The sequence below is a fragment of the Ictidomys tridecemlineatus genome, chromosome 4 (assembly GCF_052094955.1).
Source record: "Ictidomys tridecemlineatus isolate mIctTri1 chromosome 4, mIctTri1.hap1, whole genome shotgun sequence".
In the NCBI taxonomy this organism is placed as follows: domain Eukaryota; kingdom Metazoa; phylum Chordata; class Mammalia; order Rodentia; family Sciuridae; genus Ictidomys; species Ictidomys tridecemlineatus.
Window position 1 is genome coordinate 11,099,094 of NC_135480.1, and position 22,807 is coordinate 11,121,900.

The window sequence follows — 22,807 nt, forward strand, 5'->3', positions numbered from 1 at the left end:
TCGAGGGAACCCCATGTGTCTCTTGGTATCCTTAGGGGAATCCCCAGTCTTTTCTCCAACCCTCATTCTGGGTGACCTGAGACCCTCCCACCTATTAGTCTTTGGGGCCTTTCTCTGGATTCAGGGAAGCTGGACACCCCCCACCCAACACCCCCCACCACCCCTGGGTTAGCTGTACCTGAGTGGTTAGTGCTGGGACTGGGGCTAGGTCTGGGGGTGGGACTATGGCCAGGGTTAAAACTGGAGTCAAGACTAGAGTCTGAGGCAGGGCTGGAGGCGGGTGAAGAGCAGCAGACGACAGGGCAGGGGTGGCTGGAGCACAGGTCCAAGGTGCGGATAGCTGGACCTGGGGCTGAGCTGATCAGGCTGGTCGTAACTGAGGAAGACGGCGGCAGTGTGAGCTGGAGGAGGGCAGCAGAGCCCCACCCAGAACACAGCCACCTGCCCCTTCCCACACCTCCACACCTGCCTGATACACACCCAGCAGCAAAGAGGGCTGTGTGCCTGGCAACCCAGTGGTCACAGGGGACTGTCGGAGCTGAGTGGTTCCAAAACTCTGGCTGGACCTGCTGGGGAAGGGTGGGCTGAGCTCAGAGCGGCTGGAGGAGCCTGGGAGTCCCCGAGAAGCAGGAAGGCTGGGAGGAGGCGGAGAGGGAAGTTGGAAAGGAGGCAGGAAAGGGGCAACAGGAGCCAGAGGAGGGAGGGCACTTGGTCAGACACGTACCATGGGCACATGGCCTCACTCCCCCCAGGGTGCTGGGGCCGGAGCAAGGCCAGGAGACAGGAAGTAGACACGGCAAAAGAGCTAGGGGGCAACACAGAGATCAAGAGGGAGATAGGTGCAGGGGAGGAGAGAAAGAAAAGACACAGTCAGAGGTAGACCCGGGGCTGAGGGTGACAGAGGGCAGACAGAGTCCAATGTCCTGCCCTGGCCCTCCTGCATCCCCTGTTCCAACCAGGGCCCCTCAGCTGGCCGACCTGGAAGAGCACTAAATTGGCCAGAGAGAAACCTTGGTGTGAGCAGGGACAGGGATCTGTTGCCCACCATCTAGGGAGACCCTCCCTTCCGCCCCAGCTACCCCTAGGCAGGCTCAGAGCCTAAGGTTGAACCCCTTTAGAGACAGCTTCCATGGATCCTCTGACCCTGGGCTTTCTGCCAAAGCCCCACCTGGCATGGGGACTTAACAGCAGCCTGACCTCCAGGGACATACCCATCAGTATCCACCAGGTCTTCCTCGGTGCGCAGGCTCAGCACATACAGTGTGGACATGGATACCACGCTGGGAGCCACGGAAAAGGGTTACTGTTAGAGCTGGAGGCACGTTAGCACCCTCTCTTTATGGTATTACCTATGATTCTTGGCCCCAGGGACCGGGCTCCCAAGTGATGCCCAAATGGATTTCCCCAACCCTGGAAAGAGGAGACAGAGGAAGCAGCCCACCTGCCCCCAAAGCCTCAGCCACTAGATCTTCCAAGCCACATCTCCCTCTCCTCTCCTTGGGCCTGGGCTAGTGGACAGCTGACCCCACTGAGCAGCTCTGTTCTCTCAGTCAGCCACCCCCACAGCCTGGGCAACAAGTCACCTGAAGGCCATGACCACCACCAGGGCAATGATAGTTCCCTGCAGGAAGCGCTGGCTGATGCAGGCCTGGTCTGGCACCACTGATGACGACTGAGAACCAGGAGGAAAAGGGGAAGCAGCAGAAGAGGGCAGACTTAGGAAGCCTGCAGCCTTACCCTATCCAGGGGTCACCCTTTCCCCCAGGGGCAGAGGGAGTGGAAGAAGAAACGGCTTGGGAGGCTACGGACTGGGGGGGGGGGGGAGAACCAGGAGTCAGTGAGGCTGCAGAGGGGAAGCCGGAAAGGGAGGCCACGGGATGGAAAAGTCCCTGCCCAACCTCTCTGCCACCCAGCACCCACCCTCACCTTGCTGGCCACCTTGGGGGGCCTCTTCTTGTGAGGAACGCTGCCTGCCCGGCTAAACTGGCTCCCTGCGTGGCTGCAGTAAGAGGGCCACAGTCAAAGGTGCCTCTTGGAAGGGGGCCTTGCCCTCCCTGCCCCATGCCATACCCCCACCTGAAGGCCCCTGAGCTGCCAGTGGACTTGAGGCTGTCGAGGCGCCGTAGTTTGGCCAGCTTGTGGCTCCAGCGCTCCAGCTCGTCGATGCGCGTCTCCAGGTTGTCCGTCAGCTTGCAGAGCTCCTTCACGGCCCCCACGTTCTCCATGAAGATGCGCTCCTGCCAGGGCCAAGGACCAACCTTGAGGGTACAGCGAGCCCCGGGGCCCAGGCTGCAGACCACTGAGGAGCAGAGCAGAGCCCCACTCTGCACTGCCACCTGGAAGCCCCGGAAGCCTCCTACCTGGTGTGGGCCTCCCTTCCCCTGTGCTGGCTCCACACTGCATCCCTGCTGCACCTTGCCTGAACGGCCCTCCTTGCTGTCGGAATCAGAGCTCTAGCCTTCACCACAGCCTGGGTCTGCCCTGATGACCAGGTATCTCAGACTTGGGCACTTTCCTACTCAGATGAGCCTCCTCAGTGCCCAGCCTCACGTCACGTTAAGTTAGAAATGTCACATAATAAAGAACACATTCAGGCCTCGATAGCCGTGACAGTGTCTCACTACCCATGTTTAACAAGGGAGGAGATGGCTCTCTGCAAGGTTCTCCTGTCCCAGACCTCATGGCCTCTCCTAGCCAAATCCACCCTCCACCTGGAGAGCTGGCACCCTTCCCTGTGAGGTAGGACGGGGCTCTGGAGGCAGCATGAGACTGGGCTGGGCCTGCCTTCTGCCCCTAGTTGGCCTGCCCCTCTCCAGAGCCCTTCAGGTCCCACCTTACTGACCTTGTTCACCACCAGGAAGTTCTCTATGGTTTTCCCGTTGGCAAAGACCACATCTCCCGTGTCCTTCACAGCCTCGGGCAGGATCTCCTTCACCTCCTGAGCGATGACACCTGGGGAGAGACAAGCCGAGAGGATGGGCTGACTGCCTGCAACTCTTCAACTTAGAGGGAGGTCGGGAGTGATTTTGGTTTTGTTTGGATTCTGAGGATTGAACCAGGGGTGCTTTACCACAGTGCTACACCCCCAGTCCTTTTTATTTTTTGAGATGGGGATCTAATTAAGTTGATGAGGTTGGCCTGGAACTTGCGAGCCTACTGCCTCATCTCCTGAGCCGCAGGGATTACACGCATGGGTCACAACGCCTGGCAAAAGGGGGATTTTGGAAAGAGGGACCAGAGATTTGGGTTCCAAGGAGCCCTGGGCAGTGTCTGCCTCCCACAAAGGTTCACAGGGTCGCAGCTCCAGGGCTCAAGACGTGGAGTTCCAGAGGTGGGGTGGGTTCCTGGAAGTAAGGACCTCAGGGGAAGGGGCAGGATTCCAAGAGGATGAAGGCAGGAATTTATTGGGGGGGGGGCCTGGGCCGAGATTTTCGGACTTTGTCAAGGGGTGAAGTTCCAGAACGCCAGGTGGCGCGATTTTCCAGGGATTAAGGGGCGGGGCTTCTAAGGACAAGCTTCCTGGGGCGGAGTTCCAGGGGTCAAGGAAGGATTTCTGAAAGCAGAATTTCCAGGGAAGAGGGACAGAAAGAGCCGAAGGCAGGGGCCGGGGCTGCTGAAGGCTGAGGGGTGTTCCCAAAACCCAGTCTGTGCGGGGGGCGGGGTCCCTACCCGTCTCTGGCGTGGTGGACTCGATGCCCGCGCTGGCCGCGAACTCGGGCTTGTATCTGTAGTGCACCAGCCGCATGCGCGAGATCCTCTTCAGCTGCTCGGTGGTGTCCACCTGCCAGGGGACCCCGGGCTAAGACTGAATCCTCGGCCCCTGCGACTGGCCAGAGCAGGCCCGGGAGCTCAGAAGGACTGCAGCCCTGAGCGTGCAGTGTGGACAAGCCACCCCGCTACCCGGCTCACAGATGGAGACCCAGGGACAGCCCCGCCCTTCCACCTGGTCCGGCTTCCTCCCTGGGAGCCCCGCCCCAAGGCCCCGCCCCCACCTCCTGCACGTGCTCCTTGGCCCGCAAGTCCGAGGGGTGCATGAGGGAGCCCATGACCTTGACGTTGCCATGCACAACCAGAGCCTCGTCAGGCCTGTCGGTGTTGATGCCCACACGACCATGGTGGAAGACAGTGTCGGGCACCTGCGCCCGCTGCCACAGCACATCACTGTCGCTCTCAAACTGACCTGGGTTGGAGGCCTAGGGCAAGATGGGGCTGAATCAGTCCTGGAGGATGGGGGACCTGCCTGACCATGGGAAAGGGGAAACACCACAGCAACCCCTCCTAGTCCAGCCAGGGCTCTCATCCCACCATGCCCAACTGTCCTGCTCATTGTGACAACTTTTAGTCCTATGTGGTATGCCAGAGGCTACCAGGCTCCATGCTTTACTATGAAGGAAATAACTTGCTGGGAAAGGGTGAGCTTCGTGCCCCGGGAACACAGCCAATACCCAGCAAAATCCGCACACAGTTCCTAACTCCTCAGTACCGGGCATCTCTTCTGGGTGCCCTTTCTTCCAGCTCTGGGGAGGACTCTTTACCCCTGAAGGGAGGTGGCCCTTACCCTCACGATGATGCGCTCTGAGATCTGGGCAGCCAGCGTGTAGTTCTGGTTCTGTGCATGAGCCTGAAGGGCCACCACCAGCATGAAGTACCTGGGACACACAGGAGGCTCAGAGGTGCTTAGGTTCCTGCCCATCTGTCCCTGGCCACCCCTTCTGGGCCTTGTGTGCAGTGTACATAGCTCCCGGGTCTCAACCCACCCTCAGAAAGTGGCATTAAAGGGGCTGGGGCTGGGGCTGAGCCGTAGAGCACTCGCTTAGCACCTGTGAGGCCCTGGGTTCAATCCTCAGCACCACATATAAATAAATAAAGTAAACATATTGTATCCAACTACAACTAAAAAAGTAAATTTTTAAAAAATGGCTTTAACAGTACATCACAAAGGAACCTGAGCCTCCACTAGGGGGCAGAAGTCCCCAGGACCCACAGAGGACTGCGTCTGAATCCAGAAGCCAGGCTTCTGCCCCTCTCATGATCTTAACTCAGTGAAGGGCTCTGAACCTCAAGCCCCTAATCTAAGAGATGGCGGGTCTGTGACCTCGGCCACTGGCAGGCCCCATGGGTGGTGTCTTCCTGACCCTGCTGCTCAGAGCGGAGCAGCTCCTGGGGCAGGGGCCCACCCTGCTCACCTCTGGTCAGGGTTGGGCTTGCCCTTCTTGCGCATGTTGTTGGCAGTGGTCTCACTGAAGTGCAGCCGTCCCACAGTCACCTTTGTGACCTGCTCAGGAGGCAGATTGACCCTGCAGAAGAGGAGCAGGGTGCTCAGGGGGGAGGGAGGGAGGCTGTCAAGAACCAGGCCACAGAGGGGTGGGTACACAGGCCAGGAGCCTTCCGGAGGTGGACACTCTACCTGGCCCCCTCAGTTCCCAAGCCAGCTCCAGGGGAGGCCTTTCCAGCACCCGCCACCCCCACCAGACACTCACGTGACAGGGTTGAAGGGCCGCTTGCTTCGGTCTGACTGAGACTGTTCAATGTTGATAGACTGGTTCAGGGCCTCCAACTGGGTAGGACAGAGAGCAGCAGAGGCTCAGAGTGGGTCTCCCCACCTGCTCCTGCCCTCCTCACCCTCTCAGCCTGGGCCTGGCCCAGCAAGAACTGGGGGTGAGGGAACGGAGCAGAGCTCAACCCTCAGCCTCCCTACCCCATAAACTCAGGGGCCGTCTATACAGCAGCACCTGCCACACCACACCACCCCACGGCAAGTGCGCATGCAGCCACCACGCTCCACCATGCCCCACTGCTGCATGATGGAGCACACCTGGTCAGCGTGCATCCTCCCCTACCCTCACAGCCCCTCCCACACACCCACACCTACATGCTCCCCACCTCCACCCCTCCATGAACACTGGCTGAGCCACTCATGACACTGAGGCAGACAGAGCTAGGGGACCTCCCAGGGCCTCTCAGGCTCCAGATCAACCACAGTCTGGCTGTCCCATAGGGCCCCTAAGGGCAGGCTTCCTGAGCACGCACCAGTGTGGTCTGCCAGGAGGAGGAGGATGGGTTGGGAGCCGCCTAGGGGAAGGCAGGGGCTGGGAACGGGCACCAGAGGGCAGGGAGGGAGGGAGGAAAGGGCTGGCTCCGAGGAGCTGGTGGGCTCACTGGGAAGCGGAGGCTGTGCTGGGAGGATACTGGGGTTTTGGAAGAGTGGGGCATGCCATTACCACCCGTGTCACAAGTCAGGGCCACTCGGACAAGGAGCAGGGATGACGGGGACAGGGGAGAGGCCAACGGAAGGAGGGGAGGAAGGGGGCCTAGGCGAAAGGGTGCTCCAGGGGAACAGCAGGGCCAGGTGCAAGATGAGGTCAGTGCGACAGGGCCCCCACGTCTATGGCTTGGGTGACCAGGACCCTGGACTCCATTCCCTGAAGGGGAACTCTGGGTGGAAGCAAGGTCCCAGGGACGCAGAGCTGAGGTGGCTCCAGAGGGGCCAGGGGGTGGGTCTTGGTTGGGGACGCAGACTTGAGGTCACAGAGTGGAGAAGGACGAAAGAGCATGAGATGGTCACGGGCAGCCCCCGGGAGAAGAGGCGGAGGCCCCGGCTGCGGGGCGGGCTTGGCGGCGGAGTTCCTCCCCAGCGCTCTGGCCCTCCTGCCCGCCCTCCTGGCTGAACCCCAAACCTGCCTTCACTCCATGCAGCTTCAGGTAGAAGCAGTCGAGGGGCTTGAGGCCCTCGGGCGTCTTGACGTACTTGGGCTCCCCCAGCATGCCGATGTACACCGTCACCTGGAAGTGGTTCTTCTTCTGGCACACGAAGGCGTCGTCCCCCACCGAAAAGTTGAAGCCCTTGTCAGCGTCCACACGGTAGGTGAGCATAGGCCTGGGGGACAGGTGAAAGCCAGGCCTGGAATGTCACTCCCTCCCACCCACCCTGCTCCAAAGCAATTTCCTGTTCTCTACCTCAAGATCCTCAAACCACCAAGGGTGCTGTCCCCACTTCCCAGAAAAGAAAACCGAGTCCCCAGGATTCCCGTGCCGACGTCAACTCCTCGGCAGATGATCTTTCCTCAACATGCCTGGTGCTGAGGGTGCAGGGCAAGTCTCTGAGGCCCACCAAACAGGAAGGGACTCCTGAGGAGGGGACCGATGGCCCTCACCACATGTGGCTGGTTCCCAGAAGGCTGCCTGAAGCCCCCTCCCTCACGGGAATGGGGTGAGAGGGGCTGCATCTGCAGAGCCTCAAGGCAAGTGACAGCTGGTTGCCATGGAAACCGTGGAACCAGGCGCCAGCTCTGCGGCAGGCAGGTCCAGCCCCTGCCCACCCATGTGTTCAAGTCCCCACACACCCTCCTTCTGATTCCTGGGTCTGCCAGAGCAGGGAGGGGCACTCCTGGACGCCCCCTCAGACTCAGCGGGAGTTGGCCCTTCTTTTGCTGGAGATAGTAGCAATCAGGTCCCTTTGGGGACCTCCAGGTGGCAGTAAAGAAGGCAAGTGTTATCCTATGGCTTTGCCACCATCACCCAGGTCACAGGAGTGCCTGGTGCCTGCCTGGAGGAAGGTGGGTGGGGACAATGCTTCCAGACTCCTGGGAAGAGGCCTCTGGGCCTGGCCTAGGCCTCCAGGAAGGCCTGGGCTCCGGGCCTCTCCTCCTGGGGCTCCACCCACCTGCTCAACCCAGCAGAGTGTGGAGATAGTGCCTGGGCTACAGGGCACCTCGACTACCAGCTTCCTAACCTAGGGTCCTGGGACGACAGGTTGGCCCAACGTGGATCAAGTGCACCTGTGAGAGTTGAGGGTTTCCTCCCCCCTGCCAGCCTGCGCTCCCATAGACACCCCCTCTCACACCAGCTGACCTCATGGGACCCTTGAGCCGCCATAGCAGCTGGACCACTCCCTAGCCCCGGGGTCTGCTGGCTAAGAATCCCACACAGCCTGGGGCACCCAACCCCAAGAGACTGGTCAGCGCCCCAGCCACCCTGCCAGGCCTGGAAGTGTCCAAAGAGGGTTGAGGGGAATTGCCCTCTCACCTACACACAGCCTTTGCTGGGGGGGGGGCAAGGGGAGTGCTCCCCACAGGGCTCCTGGCCTAGAGCCCAGGAAGCTGAATCCACATGACCAGACAGACCCTGACCCGGTCCTGCCCCACCCCCTCCACAGGGAGGGGGCTCTGGAAGGGCCCTGCTTACACTCAGCTTCCGGCTACCTTCCTGGAATGCAGGCGGAGGAGGAGTAGGTGGAGGGGGAGGCGGAGTCTGAAAACACCCACCGCCCACTTCCTCCAGACTGGCCGCCCTGGCACACACCACCTCCTGGGGAGGCCTGGGGCTGGCCTGGCTCTTTCTCGAGCCTGTTTACTCTTCTGTAAAATGGGATCATCCTGTACCCTGGGTGCTCCCGGGCCCTGATCCAGGACCTCGACGAGATCCAGGGCTGTCCTAAGAAGGGGTGGCCGGGTGACACTGATCACTCACAGCTCCTTGTAGTTGGCATCGTACAGTGTGGCCCACTTGTTCTGCTGATGGGGCTGCCACTTGATGGACTGGTAGTTGGGGTCCAGGTAGGAGCCACTGAGACTATCATTGTCCTGCAGGAGACCTGAAGGAAGGGGACACCCACGTGGGCCCTGGTCTCCAGGCCCCACTCCCAACTCCAAGGGAGGGCCAGCCACGTACCTGGTGAGGGTGCACCTGGAGGGTGCCACGGCGGTGTCTGGACCCGGGCAATGCTGAGCGGCAAGGAGCCGGGGCCTGGGGAGAGTGGGCCCTGGGGAGGCCAGGGTGGGGAAGGGGCTCGCGCAGGGTGTGGGGGCAGCGCTGTCACGGTCCCAGGCTCCTGTTTGATCATCCCATTCAGCATCTGGGCATTGAGGGTGTTGGGGGGCGAATCTGAGTGCTTCCTCTTCTTGGAGGGGTGTGTGGGGAGCCTGGGGAGGCAAAGGTGTGCGCCGTGGGGGCTGGCTCTCTCTGAGCCCCCTGCCTTTGTGCAGTGCCCACTCCTCTCCCCTCTCCCTGCTGTCTTAACAGGCTGGGCACAGCCCAGAGGACACTCCCTCCGGGAAGCCCTGGGACGTGGTCTCCTCAGCACTCCCACCACTGGTCAGCGCTGCCATTCTCTGTCCCTCTTCCCCACGGGCTAGACCGTGGCATCCAGGAGAACAGGAGCTACACCTGCCTGGTCTGTGTGTCTCCAGCAGGCTCAGTAAAGGCCTGGCACACATCAGGTGACAGCTTTCTTACAGCATCACTCCTTTCAGTGGGGGCTCTGCGAGCAGCCTCCAGAGTCAGACCACACAGGGCCTGGACCACAAGGCCAGGTGGGGAGTGTCCCGAGGCAGGGGACAGGCGCAGGTTTGGGTGACCTGCACAGCACTCCTTTCCCCATCTGGTTAGAATTTTTTTTTTCTTGGTAGGAACTGAACCCAGGGGTGCTTAACCACTGAGCCACATCCCCAGCCCTTATTTTATTTAATTGGGAGACAAGGTCTCACTAAAGGGCTTAGGGCCTTGCTAAATTGCTGAGGCTGGCCCTTGAACTTGCAATCTCCTGCCTTAGCCTTCCAAGCCGCTGGGATCACAGGTGCCACCACGCCCAGCTACAAAATGTTTTGAAGAAGACTCTTTCCTTGGACTTTATAAATCTTTGATGAAATTTCAATGCGCAACACAGACATAAAGTCACGGAAGATAAAAACAGATAAAAATGACCAGTGCCCAGGTTGGAGTCACAGCAGGGTGCCTAGGTCCAGGCCAGGAACCTCCTTAGGTTGAGGAGGACTCCATGATCGGCTGGAAACCACCTGTGCCTGGGTAAGAGTCTCGCCACAGGCTCAATTCCTGGCTCTGCCCTCTCCTGGTGGCATGATCTGGAGGAGCCACTTTCCCTTCTCAGAGCCTCCGTTTCATCAGCGGAAAAGGTAGTCCTGAGCAAGTAGCCGTGGCTGTAGATCCCCCAGGGCATTACTGGGCACCTAGGTATAAATAGGGTGCCCCCCCATCTTCCCTGCAGAGCCCCTACCCCCCACAGTGTGTCCCCTCCCCCTCCCCCTCTGGCCGCCTGCACCTGCTCTGCCCCTGGCTCTCCACGGGGGCTCCCAGCCTTACTCAGCTCCGTGCTGCTGCAGCAGGTGCTGCAGCATCTGGGACTGCTGGGTGTGGTGGAGATCCGCAGGCACCAGACCCGGCCCCATGGCAGCATACGGCGGGATTGGGGGTTCGGCCTTCATGTACAGGTCCCGCTGCAGGACAGGGTAGTGAGGTGGGGGCGGCGGGGGCGGCGGGGGGCCTGGCAGGTGGGCTGGAGGTTGGGGTGGGTGCTCCAGGCGGGAGGGCACCCCCACGTGGCACAGCGTCTCAGGGGTTATTGTGCGTAGGAGATGGGGGTCTGTGGGAGAGATGGGAGTTGGGCATCAGAGACCACCCTCTGGTTCCAGACACCCGATCTCCCTAGGAGGGTCTCCAGCTTCCACCCCCTCCTGAGCCAAGTCCCCAAGCCCAGGGGCCGGGGAGTTAGCTGGTCACTAGAGCCTGGGCAGGGAAGCAAGACCCCGTGCAGGAGGCCAGTGGCCTTTGCCCTGTCCTTGCCGGTTCTTTTAAGATGGGGCAGGCCCAGCTCCCCAAGAAGATCCCTAATCTCAAGGTTCCTCCAGGTCCCCAGCTCCTCTCAGGCCTGACCCTCCTTTGGCCTCAGGAAGGAGAGTCTGGAGACCCCCAGCCCTCCTGGGCCGCAGGCGGGCCCTCCTCCCTGCAGCAGCCCCTCTCCTGGGCTCCAGGGGCCAGCCCCCCACTGGCCGGAGGGGGAGGCCGGCTCCCATTGTTCCCCGGGAGGCATTCCAGGGATGTTTTGGGTAAGATAAACAGAACTCTTGACCCCTCTTCAGGCTGTGGGGAGCCAGCTGCCCGTGGTCATTCTGTTCTTGACCACCTGGGGGCCACTGCACCCCTGAGCACCCCCGGAAGGGGAGGTGGGCCCAGCGGTGGTAGGCCTCTGCTCAGACTGCACCTGGGCCTTCCCAGCCGTCCACTTACCGCCGAAGGGCGCGTCCATGATGGCGCAGGCGGCCAGGCGGTGGCATCTCCGGCAGGGGCACTTGCTCGGAGGCAGGGCCGGGCTCCCCACCCGCCCATGGGGAACAATAGCCAGCGCCGGGCAGTATTTGACCAGCGATAATCTCGGCCCGTTGGGCAGCCGCTGGCCCCCTCCCGCCCTGGCTCCCTCCCTCTCCTCCGATAAGGCTGCCCCAACCAGCCCCAACCACTGGTGCACAGCAGCGGGGAGGCGGTGCCCGCCACTCACCGTTCACCTGCTGCGGGGAGTAGGCCTCGGAGCCCGAGTCTGGGGGCGAGTCCGGCAGGGTGCTGCAAGGACCAGAGGAGAGGGCTGTTGGGCCAGTGGCCGGGTCCCCAGCCCTCAGGCCGGGCAGCCCCTCTGTGAATTGGGGTCCACAGACACCCCCCCGAGGCTGGAGTCATGAGGTCCCCTCACCCTGTGCTCTCTCTGCGCCACCTACCTTGTGTGCCTGGCAGGGTCAGGTGATGAACTGTCTGTGGGGGCCTTGGGGTCTTGCCTAGGATCTAGGGTCCCCTCAGACCTAATGGCCCCTGTGGACTGGTAACCAGGTCCCTGATGACGACACAGGCACTCAGGGACCCCCCTCCCTAGGGGGCTAGGCCTGCTCCCCTCTCCCTGTACCCACCAGAGCCGTTCAGCTTCCCAGAGGCACTGGGCCCGGGTGCCGGGCCTCAGTAGGTTCAGCGGGTCACTGGGGGCTGCCCTGCCAGGCAGGTGTGGGCTGGGCACGGGGCCAATTCTGTTGGGCCTGGCTTTTTGTTTCCTTGCAAGTTTTATTTTATCAGTGGTTCAGCAAAAAGAACAAACTCAAGCCCCAGAGGTCGACACGTCCTGTGTGAGCCCTGTGCTTGCCCAGCAAGAGGAGGGCTGTGGCCTCCGAGCAAGGAGGCTATTTGGCCATCCCTGGTCCCCTTATCCAGAGACTCCCCTCCATGGTACCCAAGGAACTGCCAGAAGGGACTCGGAGCCATCATGGACACAGCCTGCGCTCACCCTGGAGTCCCAGGTCACCCCTGGACCAGCCACCTGTCCCTTCGGTCCTTATTTACAGATCTATGAAAACCACCCAAGAATGCAGACCCTAAAACAAGGCTGTGTGAGGTGACACCAAAAAGCAGGTGGGGACGGGCACCATACTCTCCCCACAGCCTCGGGGCCCGTGGGCGGATCCTGGTTTGTCCAGCTCCAAGTCCACCTGCCACCTCTCTCTGCACTTCCTGACAAGGGCCTTGAGTTAGGGTCTTTCCCACCATCCAGTCCCTGCCACCAAACGTCCTGGGCCCACTGCACTTTTCATTCTTTCTTCTTAAATTTATAAATTTATCTCGCTTCTCCTTATGCCTGTATTTGGTGATTGATTGATTGGTTGATTGATTGATTTCTTTCCACCACTGGTCGCTGAACCAGGTGTCGGAACCCAGGGCCTGCCTGTGCAGGGAGACTGCCCTACCCCTGAGCCACACCTTCAGCTCTGTGAGGTATTAGTACCTCTCTCCCCATCTCAGCAGCAAACCCACCGAGGCCTGGGTCCCTGTGGCTCTGGACAAGCCCTCTTCCCTCTCAAAGCCATCAGAATCCTCTAGGAAGAGCTCGTCAGGCCCGCCTCAGGGTCCCCCCAGAGCAGGGTCCCCACGCAGACACTGGGGAGCAGTCAGCAGGCACTAGCTAAATCTTGCCTTCAGGTGTCTGTGGCTCAGGAACAGTGGCATGGCCTCAAACCGTCAGCCTGCCATCTGCTGCAAAGGTTCAGCCCTGGCACCCCAGCCTGGCCACTATCAGCCCGAGACTTGGGAAATCCTGCCGACAGTGTCCCAGGGCCACTCTCCCCCCTCTGGCCCTCAGGAGGAAGCCTCTGGGGCTCCCTTAACAGAGAAGGAGGCTGTAGATCACCAGGGCAGGAGGCCGGCCCAGGAGCCACAGCCAGGCTACCTGGCACAGTGTGGTTCCTGCCCCGCACTCCAGCCCTCTCCCACACAGACACAGGGTCCCTGCCCATGCCCAGGCTGGGCAATCAGAACTTCTCCCAGCTCGTCTGCAGAGCACGGCACACCCCTGCTCTCTGCCTCTCCCCACGAGCACGTGGGGTCAGGGGTCGCCCTGGAGTCTGGCTAGGCTGGTGGCCACCTGGATCCTTGGCTGAAGCCAGGCCAAGGCTCAGCCAGGGTCAGCCCACTGGTGTGGACTCCTCAGAGAGATGCGGGGAGCGGGGTTGGGTCCGGGAGAGTGAGGCTGTGTTGGGATGAGATGTGGCTCCAGGGACCACAGATGAGCCCCAGCCAATTCCCAGGGCCACAGAAAATGTCCACTGCACGCACCTGGGCCTGGACGGGGCTGTGGAGGTGTTTGGGTACCTGGGTTTGTGCCTGTGTGTGCTGGGGTTCCCAGGGATGGAAACAGAGGCGGCCTCCAGCCCCGCCCCTCCTGTCCACAGTGCTCAGAGTTGTTTCTAGCACCTCATCAGCCCTCCTCACAGCCTGGCTCAGACCCCGCCGGCTGCCCACTGGTCCACTGTGGGGCGACCCGTGGCCTGGGCCCTGCCTGCTGCCAGCACCTTCAGGCCTGAGGCCACCGGGCGCAGGTTTCCCACTCCATCCGCTCCCTGCCCTCACTCACCCTGGGGCATAGGGAGCCTTGGGCTCTGCCTTGATGGGGGGCCCCGAGCCCCCCAGGAAAGGCTTCGGGGCGGCGCCCATGCCGTTGTTGTTGTTGCAGTTGAGTGGGGCACTGTAGCTCGGGGGCGGGAGGGGACCGTGGCGCACCGGGGAGGGTCCACCCCCAGGGGAGCTCAGGTGGTGGACCCCACTGGAGCCAGGGACTGCAGGCTGCCCGTGGGGGAAGGAGGCTGCGCTGGCTGGAGCGGAGATGTCGGGGAAGCAGCTGCGAAGAAGGGACGAGGTCAGCCCAGCCGGGGGCCAGGCCTGGGAAGCGACCGCCCCTCCCGAGGGAACTGGGCGGGTGGCAGGGGGCGCCATGTTGGGAGAGGGGGAGGAGCAGCTTTCCGAGGTGGGACTGCGGGGTCCTGCGCAGAGGGTGAGCCAGCGGCTGGCCCAGGGGCCGGGGGACTCACAGGTCGGAGGCGTCCTCCTTGCCGATGTACTCCTCCAAGATGCTGGTGTCGATGTTGGAGGGCTCCAGGGCGCCATTGATGTCGTGGCCTGCGGGGAGTGGGGAGCTGGGCTAGAGGCCACATCCCTGGCGACCCTAAGCCTCTGGGCACCATCCTCCCCCAGGCCCAGCCGTGCAGACCTGGGCCCCAAGCTCTTCCCCTCTGTGTGTCCAGGCGGGGGTCCTTCACTGGCCACCCTGACACCCTTCAGGAGGGACTGATGATTCCTCCCCCCCGCCCACAAGGCCACCTCCAACCTCCAAGGAGGTGAGAGGCCCAGAGTGCAGATCTGTGCACGAGGGGGCCACCCTTGCACCCCCGCACTCCTTTCTGGTTTGGTAACATGAGCCACAAATGTCCCTCTCCTCTGTGGCATGGGGTGCCTGTCCCTATGTCTGTGGGACTGTGAGAGCAAACAGGTGTTTTAGGGAGCTGAGGCCCACTACCCCTCATGGCTCAGATGCGGCACGGGTCGTCCTGCCCTGTCCTCCAGGATCCAGACAGCCCAGCTGTGGGCACGTGAGCAGGACCCCACCTCCTGGGGAGCCCGGGAGTGGGGAGCCACCTGCAGCTGGTTCCGCTGCAGTCAGGGGGCTCCTCGGCCCCCACAGGGAGGAGGGCTTGCCCTGTCCCACAGCGGCATTCCCCGGAGCTCAGGTTCTGCTCTCCACTGTGGCCCTTTCTGGGCCCTCCCTGCTGGCCCCGGCCCCATGAAGGGGAGGGACGCAGAGAAAAGGCAGTCCAGGCTCCTGGGCATCATGAGGGGAGGAGAGGCGGTTGGCGCTGGCCTTTCCTCTCCCAGGGTCACCTTGCGGGGGGAGCCAGAGGGCGGGGTGATAAGGGGGCTGACGTAGGAGATGCGTCAACCCCGATAATGGAGGGCTGCTCCGCCCACCCTGCTGACCTGGGCTGGCCAGTCCCACTGAGGCAGGAAGGCTCCTTCCACAGGCCCCTGGAGCCCCAAGTCTGGGGTCTGCACTTCAGGCCCCCCCTCTCTGATGAGCCCTGGGAACAGGACTCAGACAGCACAGGAACAGAACCCAGCTAAGCCACTCCATGCTGTGTGACCTTGGGTAGGCCATGCCTTCTCTGAGCCTCAGTCTCCTCATTAGTAAAATGGGACAAGAATAGGGAACGCTTCTTAGGGTAGCTGTGAGTCTATGGAGACAGGTCTTCGAGGTGCCTGGCGCTCGGTGAGGGCTCAGCGAACACCACCTTCCCTTCCCAGCCCCCGGTCCCTGGGGTCCCTGAGCCCCCAGCCCAGGCCCCTCCCTGGCCCCAGCCGGCATTTCAAGAATGCTGAGCCCCGCTTAGGTGATTAATGAGCGGCTAAGCCCTCCTAGGAGTCACGCGCTGCCTGCACAGGCCAGGGCCCTCCTGCTGACCCCCACCCTGCTCACCCAGCTGGCAACGGAGACACCCACCACGCGCGGCCAATGGCCGTCCACAGAGAAACTGGTTGAGCTAGGAAGGACCATCTATCTGCATGCTGCGTTCCCGCCCCTCCCTGGTAACCATACTTGCCAATTTTAAGCACCTACTGTGTGCCAGGCATAGGAATTCATCATGTGCAAGCGTTCTGCCTGTGCTACGCGTCACTCAGTCCCACCATAGTGGTGACAATGAAGATGGCAGCTCCTACTGAGTGCCTGCCAGTACTTTGGGATTCATGATCGTGACGAGACAACGAAGGTGACGGTAGCGGAAGGCGCTCAGGCTGGCTGAGGCCCTGCACAGTTCTAAGTGCTTCGTGCATTTTCCCTCCCAGTCACCCCTGGATCTTGGTGGTGTCACTGCAGGACGGGCTGGAAGGTTCCGGAGGGCGGGTCAAGCCCAGGGAACCGGGAAGAAGGAAGGTTCCGGAGCGTGGCCCCGGTCCTGGCAGCTGAAGCGCAGGTTTGGGAGGCTGAACTTGGAATCCACGTGAATGATGGGCTGCCGCGGTCATGGTGCTGCTATTTATAACAAGCCCAGCCCCTCCTCTGCCTCCTCCCGCCAGGAGCACTCCTAATCGCCCCTAATCCTCCTGCCCACCTCCCCAGGGTGGGGGGCCTCGGGCAGAGGCATCCTGGGAGACCCTAACAAGAACCAGATGTGGCTGGGGGGAGGAGGGACCCTCCCGTGCCAGGGGCCGGGCGGACGGAGGGGGAGGAGGGAGCGACGGGCAGGTTGGGGGTGGGCCCGGGGCAGGGGGAGTCGGACGGCTGGGGAGCTGGAGGGCCTCCCGAGGAAGGCCGACCCCCGCCCTCTCCCTGGAGGCCCTGGAGGACGGCCTGGTCTTCTCCCCACACTGTCCAGACAAAGAGACCAGCCACCAGACAGAGGCCCCAGCGTGTCCCATGAGCCACACCGGAGATCAGTACCAACATGGGCACTTGCTGGACCCCGGAACCCAGAGGCTGGAGCAGAACCCCAGGGCAGGTAGAGGGTGCCCCTCCCCTGCTGCCTAAAGAGCCCCAGACCGTCACTGGCCCCCAACATGAGTCCCTGGGTCCTCAAGGCCTCCCTGGAAGGAGGCTCCCTGGACGGGAGCTGCCAGAGGATGCACAAGGCCCCACAACCAAAAAGTGCCACCATGAGGTCACAAACCCGCATCCCTGTCCTGCTCCCCTTGGGATATTGGGATAAGTAGGCCCCCGGCCCTCCAGGTGTCCAAGGCTGGGCACTTTGGCCCCTCACCTGCCCGCCCCAGCCTCCTCCTGCCCCAGAGCGCCCTCCCCCCACTAATGCCCTCTTCCTTTCCATGCGGACACACCCCCATCCCACCCCCACATCAGGCCCTCTGCACTCGCCGTTCCCCGGCCAGAGAAAGTGGCTCCTCTTCACTCTTCAGGCTTCCGCTGAAATCATCCCCAGACTGTCCCACCGGCCCACTCGACCGTCCCCTCAGCGGGGACTCTCCTGCCCAGCACAGACCCTGGGTGGAGCCCCGCACCACACCCTTCACTAGGCGCCCACTCAGTTCTCTGACACCCCCTAAGGGCAGGTGCTTTCCATTTTCTCTGTTTTACGGATGAGGAAACTGAGGCTGAGGGTTTCCAGGGATACCCTTCTGGGGTACCAGTATCCCAGCACACAGTAGGCACGCAGTAGAAGTCCAAGGGAGGAATCGGGGAGTGGCAAGCCAGAGTCCGGGACCAGGCCTGCTGGTGTGGGGACCCAGGCCATCCTGTGCTTCTGGTCCAGAGCACAGGCCCCCCGGGGGGCCGCCCCATCCTGTGGGCCGAGTGCCCAGCTGCTCCTTCCTGAGGCCCTTCGTTACCTGCTTTGAACAGGAGCCAGACCCTGGCCTTTCCTGGGTGGGCCAGGCGGTGGGAAGGTGGCCCTCTCCCCTCCTCTCTCCACCTCACATCAAGACCACCCAGCTGGGCAGGAGAGGAACTGAGGGGACCCAGCCAGGTGCAGGACGGAGCAGGCAGGGACCCAGGTGGTCTCTCCACCCTGGGCCCCTCCCTCACACCCCTCCTCGTGCTCATACCCCCCCCCACCAGCTGTGGCTGCTGGCTGAGTCTCGGCCATTGTCCCATGGGACGGGGGAGGGTGGGGACCCGGCACAGTGGGAGGCTTGTGCCCTGCCCACCCCCTCCCTTGCCCGTCAATGGGGCACTTGTCAATTCATGCCCCAAACATGGCGGAAATCCCGTCGGCCACGTGGCTGTGGGCAGGATGGGCCAGGGTCTGAGGACGCTGGTGAGACCTGGTTGCTCTGAACTTGGGGTGGACAAGGCACCAGGACCCAAGCCTGTCCCCTGAGTGTCCACCCCAGGTATCTGAATCTGAGGGGTGTCCTACCTCTAGGAAATAGAGAAACTACCCACCTGAGCGCCCTCAGGATGCCCTGAGAGGGCCTGTGGGTCCAAGAGGCCTGGCTTCCCATGTGAACCCTCGCTTCCATGCTCTGTGGCCCTCAGCAAGTACCTTGACCTCTCTGAGTCCTGGCTTGCCTCTCTATCAAGGAGACCATGGACCCCTGCATCCCAGGGTGGTGGGAGCCTTAAGCCAGGTGAGCCCCAGGAGGCCATTCCACTATCTGCTCCCATCTCTGTCTCTCCCGCCCCCCTTCCCGCCCTCACACCTCTCCACTCCACCCCTTCCCCTCCACCTTCCCACCCATCTGCTCCAGGGACCTCTAGAGACTCCAGGGGGCCCCACACCTCATCCTAAGTCCTCTGAGGCATGAACAGGAAGGTGCTGCTCTCCTCGTACGTGGGCGGCACAGTCCAGCCTCTCGGCCTTGGCCGCAGCCCTAAGATGCCCCCAAGTCAGGTCGAGAGTCCTGGGCCAGCCTCTGTGAACAGTCTCAGAGAACCCACACTGGGTCCTGGGACCCTGTTTCTCTCTGGGGCCCGCAGACTTCACTCCACAGGGAAAAGCTAGTCCCCGCCCAGTGCCTCTGACCCTGTCCTACAGGAACGAGGGCAGGCAGGCCACACAGGCTGTGCAGTTCCCGTGCCCGTCTGTATGAACACGGCAGCGTTCCCCACACACGGCACACTCCAACATGCATGCGCGTACATATGGGCACACCCCAGGGTCAGGTGTCCACGGATGTGCATGATCCTGCCCTGGCCTTCCCCTGCCCAGCACACACTGACACACACTTGGCTCATTCAGGTAAGCGCTCACCATGTGTCAGGCACAGTGCTAGGCTCCGGGAACCCAGTAGCAAACAAGAGGCAAGACCCCTGCTAGGAGCTGACACTGCAAGGGACAGAGTCAGGTGACAGGGTAGGTCAGTGAAGTCCACTGCATTTTAGAATCCAGGCCGTGGGGACAGAGGCCCTGAGGCCAGAGCATGCCTGTGCACACACACGGCATGTGCACCAGGACACAGGCACAGGACCGAGGCCATCGCTCCTCTCAGGGCACAGCTTCATACACTTGGGTCCCAACCCACCTTCCCTGCCCTCTCCTTCCCTCAGTCCCCCTCCCCACCGGAGCCAGACCCGACGAGTCAGCCCAGGAAGGGCAGCACCCCCCACCCCTGCTTCCAAGCTACCAGGAAAGCTAGCCACAGACCCAGACTGCAGGCAGAGGAAGGACAAACAGCCCAGGACAAGGACAGGATGTCTATCATGGAGGCTACAGAGAGCTCTGGACCAAACTGTCCCCTCCTCGGGCTCTTTGCTCTTCCTCCCCCTCCCACTCCAGGCCTTGGCACTTCTGGGGTCTGCTCACATGGACAACCTTGACCAGAAGAGGGAGGGCGCTGAGGTCTACGGGGCTAAGGGCTGGACGGGTCAGGACCCCCAGTGTGCACTGAGAGGAGGCCCTTTCCCGTCTCTCCCAGGCTAGCACCCAACTGAGACCAGGACCCCGTCCCACCTCTGCTGTGGCGACCCCAAGGAGCTCGACACAGCACCTTCCTCTCCCCGTCGTCTCCCCTGGCTACCTTCCAGGCAGGACTCCAGGAAGACCACAGTGCAGAGCACCCAGCCGTGGCGCTCCAGGCCTTCGCCAGACTGGGTCCCTCCCTGTCCCGTGGGAACAAGTCTTGCATCTCCCAGGGGGAGGATGGAACAGGCCCAAACGATGTTGGTGGGGACCAGGACCCAGCATCAGGACCAGGCCAGGCCAGACCTGTCGTGCTGAGGCCTCTGCACACAAGCCACACTCAAGGGCTCACAGGTCCCCTCACCCCTGAAATAAGGACCCAAAGAGGGTGAGGGGCATACAGCATCAGCTGCAGGGCCCCTGCCTGAGCTTGGGAGCATCAACCCACCCTGTGGGCCAGTAATCCTCCAGGTGGGGTCCGTCACACTGCCCAGGGCCTGCAGGTGAGGCTGTGCAAGCCCGTGGGACACGCAGTGGACAGACGCTGACATTTTCGGCACAGGACCCAGGCCAGGCCCTAACCCAGCCCTTCCCAGGTGCTGTCCTACCAGTCCTCACAGAGGCCCTGGGAGGAGGTGCTAACCCGCACTACAACTGCACTACAACTCCACTCCCCTTTTACAGATGAGAAGTGAGAGCAAGGAGGGGCAGGGGCACACCCATGGGGGACTCTGCAGGCAGCTGCCCACCCAGCTCCCACACAGCCCACTACCTCATCCCTCCCCTGCCCCCAGCCACGGGCCACTGCCCCGATGTTAGAGGAGGCCCACCATAGCCCATACCCCAGCTCCCCGGGTCGGAGGGAAACCGAGGCCAGAGAAGGAAAAAGGTGGAAATCAGGGGGCAGGCTGCCTGCGCAGGGCGGGGCCACCCCCAGTTAATGATTCGGTTAATGATTTCTGCTCTGGTCCTTATCGGGGAGGGCAAAGTCCATGGGCAGCAGCCAATCAGCAGCCCTACTGGGCTGTTACCCAGCAGCCCCTGCTGCCAGGGTCCCTCAGTGCAGTCACCTCTTGGCAGTTGGGAAGGGGGTCAGGTTCCCAGAGAGGAGGCCATTCTGCCCAGTGACCTATCTGTCCCCAAACATCTAAGACCCTCAGAAACACTCTGTCTAGTCCCCCAGATTTGGGAGAGACCCCAAGTGCAGGGATGGCTGTGGCTTGCTCCTCACCCCTGGGCTGACCCCAAGCCCTCCCGGAGTCCTGCCCAGGATGCACCCCCACCCCCACCCCCAAGGCTTCTGTTCACCTATCAGTTGCAGCCTCCGTTGACCAGGAACACTCCCTGTCACCAGCTCTGCCGTGTGGCTCTGTACTGGAGGTGGGGACGCGGGGATGAGTCAGACCCCCTGGATCCCTTCCCCTCTGCCTGGCCCCAGGACCTGAGGGGTGGGTCTGGCAATCCACTTGTGGACAGGAGTCCTGGGGGATGGGCCTAGGAGACACCTCATTTCCTTTCCCAGGTGTCAGGGCTCAGGACATTTGGCTGCCTCCCCCATCCACTAGTCCCTGGGTGCTCTGCAGCCAGACAGCCCACCGGTCACACTTCCCAGCTCAATCCAGATCCCAGGCAGATACAGGTCCTCTCCCCCAAATCTCCACCAGAGGCTCCTGCTCTCTAGAGAGCAGGCAGAGCTCCTCTCCCTGACAGGTCGGAGGAGAGAACGGGGCGGCTGTCAGCCCTGGCTAACTCTGGCCACCTCCCTCCTCTTGGAGCCTCAGTCTCGGCCTGGGGAAAGGGGCCCATTCCAGCCCCCTCTGCTTTTCCTCCGTGGGAAGGGTGTCCCTCAAACCAGAGTCCTGGGAGAGCCCAGTCCCCTTGGTCCACTTTGCATGTCTATCTGGAGGCCATGAGTTCGTCTTTGATGGCTAAAAATAATCACGTTTGAAGAACCTGCTGCGGTCCAACTGGCCTACCCACTCTCACAAGGGACATGGGGCCAGAGAAGAAGTAAACCTGTCCATGCTACATCGGGTTCAGAAGGGAGATCCAGGTCCCCTGCTGGCCTCGGTGGGTCTCTGGAGGCTGGGTGGGGGCCTTGCCTGCACCTGCGGGTCCCAGTTTCCTCATCTCCAGGATCCTTCACACCGACCTGCTTTCTAGCCTTATATCTCCTGCCCTGCGCTCAGCCATTCATACTCCACAACATCCTCCCTCCGGGGACTTCAGGGCGGAAGGCACCATGGAAACCTTCTCCACCACCCGCCCCTGTCTTGCAGGTGAGAAAAAGGGTCCCAGGAAGAGCAAGGCCCTGACAGGATCAGACAGCTCTGAGTAGCCCAACCTGCACCAGAAGCTCTAAGGTCCTGGCCAGATCCTCCAGTGCTGCCTGTCCTGTCCCTGCCTTGGCTTTGGGAGCCTAAGGCCCCAACCCGCCACCTCCACCCAGTTACCTGCTGGGAGCCAGTGCATCCTGCCCGTCAGGTCCCCTCTCTACAGGCCCTGTGCCTGCTGATCTGGGCTGCTGTTACCTCTCTCTAGGGGATTAGCCAGGCGGTCACACGGGGGCCCGGCTGTACCAGCCTCGAGGGGGCCGCCCTGTCCCGGCTTCCCACCCGAGGCCCAAAGCGCCTTAGCCCCCAGCCCCACCACGCGCACAGGCAGGACCCGGGACACACGCCTGTGTGCTAAGGGAGCGCCATGACCCACTCATGTCCCAGGCACCAGGGGCACACATGACTCCCACGAGCTCAGGGGAGACCCATCCACACGCACCAACTCTTCCCCCTCCATCACCTTGACTCATACACCCGAGAGCACACCGGGCCCTGGGCTCCCAGGCTCCCTCAGCCCCCACAGCATCCCCCTGTCGTTCCCCCCCATTCCCCAGGCCTTCCCCTCCCAAGTAGCCCCAGAGGCCGACCCTCGCAGCCCACCCCCGCCCCATCCCAGCTCTGGAGACTTCCACAGCCCAGCCCTCCCGGGAGGGCGGCCCCACACCCGCCCTGCTCCCCACAGACATTCTTGAGTCTCCTCTTATCTCTCTGGAGGGAGCAGCTCGGCCTCCCTGCCAGGCCGCCGCATGGCTGAGCTGTGGCGTCAGCCCCCCCTCCCCGCCCCCACCCGTGGCCAGGAGAAAAGGTTTGGCGAAGGAGCCCGGAGCCCACGCCAGCAGGTCCACCCCTCTGCCAGGCCCAGGTCCTGGGGAGGAGGCACAGGGCTCTCTCTGGGAATGAAGTGGGCAGGGTTCGTGGGTCATCTGAGTACTTAGGAGGCACAGGGCCACCTGAGCAGTGCCCCCAGGCAAAGACCAGGGTCTCCTTCCCTCTGTCCTGGAACCTCAAGTCCCGAGAGACCTCTGG

At 62.2% G+C, this 22,807-nt stretch overlaps 1 protein-coding gene across 15 annotated transcripts in view; it reads right to left on the minus strand.

Annotated features, from left to right (window-relative positions):
• The window catches only part of Myrf (myelin regulatory factor), a 28,186-nt gene extending 6,122 nt beyond the window's left edge, over window positions 1-22,064 (minus strand). For 2 of the 15 annotated variants that reach the window (XM_078045889.1, XM_078045884.1), the window contains exons 1-22: window positions 21,899-22,064; window positions 20,754-20,819; window positions 14,133-14,220; window positions 13,679-13,942; window positions 11,291-11,352; window positions 10,099-10,378; window positions 8,671-8,921; window positions 8,470-8,593; window positions 6,682-6,877; window positions 5,481-5,557; window positions 5,187-5,297; window positions 4,559-4,649; window positions 3,993-4,193; window positions 3,670-3,781; window positions 2,843-2,952; window positions 2,077-2,237; window positions 1,927-1,999; window positions 1,584-1,672; window positions 1,212-1,280; window positions 725-805; window positions 466-569; window positions 179-376 (exon numbers count right to left, since the gene is read on the minus strand). In XM_078045889.1, the coding sequence (XP_077902015.1) occupies window positions 179-376; window positions 466-569; window positions 725-805; window positions 1,212-1,280; window positions 1,584-1,672; window positions 1,927-1,999; window positions 2,077-2,237; window positions 2,843-2,952; window positions 3,670-3,781; window positions 3,993-4,193; window positions 4,559-4,649; window positions 5,187-5,297; window positions 5,481-5,557; window positions 6,682-6,877; window positions 8,470-8,593; window positions 8,671-8,921; window positions 10,099-10,378; window positions 11,291-11,352; window positions 13,679-13,942; window positions 14,133-14,220; window positions 20,754-20,819; window positions 21,899-21,917 (2,827 nt within the window). In that variant the 5' untranslated portion in view covers window positions 21,918-22,064. Of the gene's footprint in view, window positions 1-178; window positions 377-465; window positions 570-724; window positions 806-1,211; window positions 1,281-1,583; window positions 1,673-1,926; window positions 2,000-2,076; window positions 2,238-2,842; window positions 2,953-3,669; window positions 3,782-3,992; window positions 4,194-4,558; window positions 4,650-5,186; window positions 5,298-5,480; window positions 5,558-6,681; window positions 6,878-8,469; window positions 8,594-8,670; window positions 8,922-10,098; window positions 10,379-11,022; window positions 11,160-11,290; window positions 11,353-13,678; window positions 13,943-14,132; window positions 14,221-20,753; window positions 20,820-21,898 lie in introns of those variants that run through there. The other 13 variants (XM_078045886.1, XM_078045885.1, XM_078045887.1 and 10 more) reach the window with 13 other exon arrangements.
• Between the last annotated feature and the right edge of the window lie 743 nt (window positions 22,065-22,807).